Source organism: Propithecus coquereli, unplaced genomic scaffold, assembly GCF_000956105.1.
Source record: "Propithecus coquereli isolate 6110/MARCELLA unplaced genomic scaffold, Pcoq_1.0 Scaffold155, whole genome shotgun sequence".
NCBI classification, from domain to species: domain Eukaryota; kingdom Metazoa; phylum Chordata; class Mammalia; order Primates; family Indriidae; genus Propithecus; species Propithecus coquereli.
Window position 1 is genome coordinate 640,494 of NW_012139969.1, and position 7,733 is coordinate 648,226.

General features: G+C 58.3%; 1 protein-coding gene across 2 annotated transcripts in view; it reads right to left on the bottom strand.

Annotated features, from left to right (window-relative positions):
• Nucleotides 1–877: 877 nt before the first annotated feature.
• PPCDC (phosphopantothenoylcysteine decarboxylase) overlaps nucleotides 878–7,733 on the bottom strand; it is a 24,698-nt gene continuing 17,842 nt past the window's right edge. For both annotated transcript variants that reach the window (XM_012640570.1, XM_012640571.1), the window contains exons 4-7: nucleotides 6,500–6,595; nucleotides 5,524–5,652; nucleotides 1,872–2,040; nucleotides 878–1,464 (exon numbers count right to left, since the gene is read on the bottom strand). In XM_012640570.1, coding sequence (XP_012496024.1) covers nucleotides 1,379–1,464; nucleotides 1,872–2,040; nucleotides 5,524–5,652; nucleotides 6,500–6,595 — 480 coding nt within the window. In that variant the 3' untranslated portion in view covers nucleotides 878–1,378. The remainder of the gene's footprint in view (nucleotides 1,465–1,871; nucleotides 2,041–5,523; nucleotides 5,653–6,499; nucleotides 6,596–7,733) is intronic.

The following is a 7,733-nucleotide window of genomic DNA, read 5'->3' on the forward strand; positions in this document are numbered from 1 at the left end:
AACTTGCCTTTGGGTCTTTGCTCAGCAGACCTATCTATTTTTCTACAGTCAAATTTATCAGTCTTTGCTTTTATGGTGCCTGGGTTTTGTGTCTTGCACAGAAAGGAACAGGACCGCCCCCCCACACACACACACACCTTTTTTTGTTGGTACAAGCTTAGAATGTCTTGCTGGGTTCTGTAAGGAACAGGACAACTGCTCTACAAGAGGTCCCGATTTTAAGGAGATGCAGAGTAAACTGACGATTACGACTCTGTTGTCATAAATAGCAGGGGGCACAATGGGAACCGGGGCAAAGCACCCAACCCAGTCTGAGTCGGCCAGGGAAGGCTTTCTCAGGGAGGCAGCACCCAGGTACGTCCAGAGGCACGTACAGGAGTCAGCCTGTGCAAAGGCAAGAGGCAAGAAGCAACGCGGCTTGTTCAAGACTGTCCAGCCTGGCAAGGGGACAGGGAGCCCCGCAGGGTTGGCGTGGGGTCAAGGGCGGGGCTAGAGGGGAGGCAGAGGCCAGACCAGCGAGGGCCGGTGTGTATCGCCCAGGAATCAGAGCCTGAGCCAGAGGCAGTGAGGGCACAGCAGCGGGACTCACTGAATACTCTTAACAACGCCATGAGGGTAGGCTAACGATATACATGAGGAAAGTGAGGGTCAGGAAGGCTAAGTTCTGCGCCAAGGTACCACTGCTAGTAAGAGGCAGAGCTGGGATTTGAACTAGGGGCTGTCTGGCTTCAGAGCTCTTTGTCCTTAACTACCATGTTCTACGAGGACTAGGGAGTGCTGGTCAGTCGTCAGCCCAGACCCTTCCCCAGCCTCACCTAGCAACGCCCCCGATCTCTGAGACCACAGACAGGCTGCAAAGGAAGGATGGAGTCTCCTGAATGGGCATTTTCTTTATTTCCCAGCATCGCAATCTCAGGGCACGGTCCGCACGAAACCTCAGAGTCCTGCCAGTTCGCAGGCTTCTCGGACTCTGGCAGCCGAGCGCCCACCAAAGAGCCACAGCTCGCACGGCTCAGCTAGGGCTCTCCAGCTGTGGCGTTTCTGGACGAGACGTAGAAGTGAGGTTTCCCCAGCACTCAGTCCTCCCGTGAGGACAGCGCGGCAGCTTGCTCACCTGACTTGCGCACCCATTGCAGGAAAAGGTGGGCAGGGGCTCCATGCAGTAGTATCTCCTGGTTGAAAGAAGCTGGGAGCTGGGCCGTCAGTGCAGTTTAACCTGCAGCAGGTCCAGCCCTGGGAGGCTAGAGCAGGCCCAGGCCAGGTCCCTACTCAGCAAAAGGAGGAATCCTCACCATATTTTGCCAGTGTCCATCTTCTTCACCAGCTCGGCCTGAACCCATTCTGAGTGCGGAGGGACACACGTGACAGAAATCCCAGTTCAATTCTGCTGGAAGCCACCATGCTGGCAGAGGACTTCTTTCACTTTGTCCACAATGGTCCCCACCTCAGCCATGGCCCCCAGACCTGGGAGCAAAGTTCTGCTGTGGCCAGACGGGCCAACAGTGCCTGCAGACCCCCGCTTACTGCCCCTGAGTGCTCCACCCCAGAGTCCGAGGCCTGAGAAGGTCCAGTCCGTCTCTGCCTGAGCCAGACCTGTGAAACCCCTCCCAAGACTCAGGCCAGGCCCTGGGAGTCGTTCCCGCAGCCAGCATTAACCGTGTGTGGGCTGCATGCCAGGGACTGTAGCAGGCACTTTGCACGCACTACCCCATTTTAGTGGGGATTGTGATTCCCATTTTCCAGCTGAAAAAGCTAAGCTCAGAGGAGAGCGGTTTGCCAAAGCCACAACAGGCCGGGAACTGAACCCAAGTGTGACCCCAAAGCTGAGCCCCTTCTGGGGCCCTGGGCTGTGAGCCTGGCAAGATGCCCACCTTGGTCTCCACACACCAGCTTCTTGGCCACACAGGGGATCTCAACGTAGCCGAAGGCCTTGAGCTGGTCCACCTGCTGCGCGGTGATGGGGTGCTCCCACATGGCGGTGTTCATCGCTGGGCAGAAGAACAGGGGCTTGCTGCGGTCCCAGGCCCGGATGACACAGGTCTGTGAAGAAGGGCAGGGGAAGAGGGGTGTCCTGGTGCTCTGCCTGCTACCCCTCTCCAGCCCTCCAGGCTCACAGCCAGCCCAGCTGTGGGCTTGGGGTGACCACACAGCCTGTCTGTGGGGAGCTGTCTCATGTCCCCGTGGCTGTGTCTCCTTGCCCCCTCTGCCTCCCCACAGGCTCTGGCACGGATAACTGACCTCAAGCACACAGGAGGTGCTCAACCAATGCTCACGATGGCCTAGCCAGCTCCAACAAGTCTCCCCGCCCGTGCGGAAAGATCTCCCTGTACCCAAGCCTAAGCCTTCTCCTCATGGACTCACACCTGTCAGGTCAAGGCCGCCGTGGGGAGAAGCAGGCTAAGAACTAAGAACCAGACTCCTCCTCAGACGGGGCCCATGCACCCGACACCGGCTCCACTTCTAGGCCAACTAAAGCCTGGCAATGAAAACATCTGACGTGTGACAAAAACTTTCTCATATATAAGACCTCATGAACACACACTGTGACCCTATAAAGAAGGTGCTGTCCCATTTCACAGACGGAAGCTGCAATTCCCTGAGAGGTGAGCAATGATCCAAGGTCACCCCCAGACAACGCCACCACCTATGCAATCATCACCGTACTGCACAGCCTTGCCAGCCCCCGAATCTGGGCCATCGCATCAAGTCACACACCTGAGCAGCTATGAAATGGACCGACCCACTCAGAGTCCTTAGAGCTGTGGGCTTTGGGATCACGCAGCCCTGAGTTCAAATCCTGGCTCTGCTGTCTACTGCCAGCTGTGAGAACCTGGACAGGTTACTGAATGCTGGGGCCTCAGCTTCCTCTCTGCAAAGGCCCCTCCCTGGGCGCTGGGAGGACTGAGGCGAGAATGCCTACAAAGCTCTCGGCACCAGGCCTGGCGCAAAGGACAGGCTCCGGAACGGTGGCTCCTGCTCTCACCACAGGCTCAGGCTCCCTAGGCCGAGGGCCGCCAGAGAGAAGGAAGCGGCCCTGGGCTCTGACCGCTCTAGACAACTCCTCCAGGGCTGTGAGCCCCTCGGGGCATGGTGGCTGGAACACCCCTCCTGTGAAGTGGGCCCATCTGGGAAAAGAGTTGGGGAGTCCAGAGAACAATACCAGAACAGGCCAGGCCTGGGCCTGCCCCCCTTGGTGCCCCTGCCCTCTCCTGGGGACAGGGAGGAAGTGGAGGCAAACAGCCTCGGGATCTGGCTGCTTGCGTCAGCCCAGACAGCAGCGACGGTTTCCCATCAAGCCCTCTCGATACAGCCACTGGGCTATGAGTGGGCAGTTTCAGTCAGAGTTCCTCTTGGCCCTGTGCCACCTGCCACTTTTGCAGAAGCCAAGAGCACACCTAGAAGAGCCCTTTGACTGTGTGTGGGGTGCGGGTGAGGGCTAGGCTGGGTTCTCTAAGTGCCCTCAACGCAAAGCACAGCGACCAGAGCAGAAAGCCAGCACCTCCGCCCCACGGCGTGTCTGGCCTCCCCCATACCTCACCTCAGAGCTCAGAGCTTCCTGGGCAAACCACAGCTCCCTCGAACCCACCGGCAGCAGGAGGCGAGAGGAGGGCTTCGGTTCCCACGGTAGCTCGCCTGGCCAGTGCCGTGTTCGGCTCCTGGGGATCTGCTCAGGCAGGAGAAGGCCTGGATCCCAGTCAGCAGCCAGACTGGCGAGGAGGGAAGCTGCCTCCTCCTCTGGATCTGATTGCCTTTACAGCACAAACAAGGCGCCAGGGCCTCAGCGGGCCACGGGGCAGATGACAATGGAAGTTCCCAGGCCAAGGGCTGGAGGCCAGGGACGCAGGTCCACACCTGGATGCCACCCTCGCGGCACCCCGAGTTCTGGGCACCAGAAAGGGAGAAGATCTGGCAGGGGAGGAAGCAGGCTAAGCTTCTTTGCAGGGACATAAGGAGAAAACATCTACTGAGACAGACAGTCACACACCAAGGACGCTGACAGTTCCAATTTCGTAAGATCTGCGATTCCTTGAAATATCTGTGCCTTCAAGTGAAACCCTTTGAGGCAAATGGTCCGCGGGGTGGTCTGAGAACATGTTCCACTGCCCAGCCAACTCTGGAGGAGGGAACCCCAAAGACTTCTTGGAGTGATGGCAGTTTTGGAGGAAAAAGGGAAGCAGTGCTTTCAGGAGGGAGGAAAGGGACCTCAGAGAGCTGGCCCAGGCCAGGGCTGACCTCCGCAGGTCGGTGTGCTTATCACACCGCTGCTGCCGACCGGCCTGGACACCAGGTGCGACGGTGACGCACCACACCAGGTGCGACGGTGCCGCTCACACAACTCTGACCCACTTGGATGACAGTGGCCAGGGGCCTCCCTTGTGCCAGCTGCCCGGCTGGCCCTGGCACCGGCGGCTGGGAAGCCTTCTTGCTGGCACCGCTCCCAGGCCCAGCCCTCTCTGCGCTCCCCACCCACTCCCTGCCACACAGGCCGTGCTGCTCCTCTTCTGCTCCCCCGGCTCTTATGCAAATGACGCTTAAACCACTAGCAGATTCTTCCAGGAGTCCCTTAAGAGCCCACAACAAGCATACAAGGACATTAATCTCATATCTGATCCTGAAAAGTCCCGACCCAGCTTTGTTCTTCACCTTCTTCCCCACATTAAACTCCACAAACACCTGGCCATCTGTGAAAGTCAACTTGCCAGTGACCTCAAACACGCAGCAAGCATCTATCCAGTGCCTGCTACCCGCCCCGCACTGTGCGGGTGGCGCATCCACTGTCAAAGGACAGACTGCGGGTATTTAAGGTTGGACCACTCACCAGAGGACACGCCCTCCCCACATGCACGGTGGTCAAAGCCCCTCTCCTTCCAGACTGTGCTGTGGGGCCCTCAGCACAGGCCCCTCAGTACCTGGCAGGTGAAAACTCGATAAATGGGAGGGGGAGGGGGATAAGGGAAGGGGAGGAAGGAGAGGAGAAATCACACCCAGATCGTCCCAGGATGATCACATAAACATAGGCAGCTCCTCTTTAGGGGCACCAGCTCCCCGGCGGTCTCTTAGGCTAAGACGGTCCCCACTTTGGACTTCTGTTTCCTCCACCGTCCATCAACTCTCACTTCCCACCACGTCTTTCTTGGCTCTTCCCCCGATATATAGGAAAACTGTATCTCGCCTTGTGGCTAAAGCTGTGAGGGAGCTGTGTGTGCAGGAGAGACCCATGAGGAAGGGAACCCCCATATCAGACTGCCCACAGGTGTGCCGGGCGCGGGGTGCGTGGCCGAGCAGCGAGGGGCAGGGGAGAGGTGGACACTCCGGAGAGCAGCGGCGTGTCAGGTTGATCATCAGGACTGGTCTTCTGCCCACTTGCTGGAGGGGACGTGAGACGGGGGGCGGGGCAGGGGGACTGCATTCTCCTGAGCAGCCTAGGCCCACAGTAGGAGGTTTCCTTGTACAAGGAAGTCTGCAGCTCAGCAACTGGGAGTGAGGCCCAGGGAGGGATGACGGTACCAGGGAGTCACTCACAAGCAAGTTGTCACAGATGCCGCTGGCCACCTTCCCCAGAGTGTTGGCATCAAGAGGAGCCACCAGCATGAGGTCCGCCCACCTCCGCAGGTCAATGTGAAGGACGGGGTCAGAGCGGTGCTTCCACATCTGGCAGTGGGGAGGAAACGGGGTCACCAAGACAGTCACTCTCCCAGTGTGGAAGAGGGGGGTGGAGGACCAAAGCAGCCCAGGTACCATAAGTTAGGAACCCAAGTGGACCCTGCCCTAGTCCAACACCGTCCCCTCTCGCAGCTAAGTCGGCGAGCACTGGCCGTGGAGCTGGCCGCCTGAGAGAAACCAGGCCTGAGGAAACAAACACCCCTTGTCTCCCCGAGCTATTCCCTTTATGGTTCGGTTTGCAAGAGAACTGACATCTGGCAGGGAACTCCTGGCCTGTCTGCTTCAGGCGGATGCTTGGGTTGTCCGAGCCAATGGAAGGGCTCCAGGGCAGTGAGAAATGGCGGGGGTGGGGTGGGGAAGGCAGGCCAGCCAGAATGTTCTAGGCCGAGAGTGTTTGGAAACGCCTGGCAGGGAACCCTGTGAGGTCCACACTCAGCCTCTGGTGCATCGGCCAGGCCCCCCCTCCGCAGGGGAGCAGAAGTGGAGCCCGGCGGCCGTGGGAAGATAGGCGCTCCCTGACGCTGGGAGCCACGTGGACAAGGGTGGTGGGAACAGAGCTTCTCTGTGGTTTCATCAGCCCAGATAAGTACAAGGACACTCAACCTCAGGCACCAGGCCAAAGCCCAGCTCCGCCTGGGTGGGAGGGGACTGTGGGCCTCCTGCAGGCCAGAAACTAGACAGATGTTTTCCTCATCACCTCTGCCCAAAGGGCCCTGACTGCTGCCTTGAGCCAGGCCCGTCTGCTCTGGCGGCCAGACCCTAGGCTGCAGGGAGGGCCGTTCTGCCCTGAAGCTGGAAATGCAATGGAACTCAGCCCGGCGGCCCCAGCACTGACCTCCCATTCGTCAGCATCGCTGTAGAGGGTGACAGGAACATCCTGGGGGCTGTAGAAATGTTTGGCTCTCTCAGTTGTGACCACTGCTACTTCCAGCTGTCACCAACAAAAAGTGGAGGGAGGGAGAGGAAGGAAGGGAGAAACTGTTACCACCAGCCACAGGCCTGGAGGCCGCACAAGGGCCAGGCAGGCCAGGGCTTTCTTTCCAGCCTGGTTCTAGAGAGGACTTTTCCTCCTTGCAGTGAGTCCATGTTTGCATAGCCACTTCCGCTGTCACCCAAAGGTCAGGCCCTACCAGGTGTGGCTGTTTCACTTCCCTATCTGAGGGTTTGCTGAGGAATGAGTCACCAACTGTCCAGTGTATATAAAGCGGCAAGCTCCTGCCACTCAGGCAGAGTGAGGCCCAGGAGCAGAGGCAGGAGGGTGAAGGGAAAGAAACTCAAGACAGCAGGGCCACGGAGGCCACGACAGACAGGAGGGGCCGTCCGGGGAAGCTCGGTCCGAGTTCTGGGCCACCTCGCAGCCCTGCCCTCCGCAAGCCAAGGAAGCTGGGGCCCGGCACATCCTGTGCCCATCCAGGGCCCCGTGAGAAAGCGCAGCCCCTTCACATACTTCTAGGAACGCGCCTCATGGGCTCAGGCTACAGACAGGCGCCAGGAAAACCAAGCCTGCGTGCCCTGTGCTCAAGGGGTGAGAAAGAGGTTTGCCTTCACACTGCCCATTTACTAATAAATTACTAATGCAAACAAGAGTACGTTTAACCGCTTAACAGAACAAACGGCTGTGAGAAACAGCACAGGGGAGCATGAGCAGCACTGGACGGGCTGGCCATTATTCCTGAAACAAGCTGGCAAAGAAAAGGGGCCCAGAGGACGTGGCTGGGAAGGAAGGGTGTAGGAAACCACATCTTCAGGGGAAACCACGGAGTCAGGAGAGGACATTCATCCAGGAGAAAGAAGTGTCAAGGGTGACAAGGGCAGAATCACGGACTAGCCAGAGCAGTGGTCACGTGTCGAGCCAGATCCAGCCTGCAGACACGCTGTTCGGCCTGCACAAGGTAATCAACATTTCTGAGCTATCATATACAAATTGAAAGATTTCACTTAGAAAGTCCCATTTCCTAGTGTGGCTTTTTTTTTTTTTTTTTTGGTGCTAGAGGCTACAGTACAGTGGTGTCATGATGGCTCACAGTAACCTCAAACTCCTGGGCTCAAGTGATCTTCCTGCCTCAGCC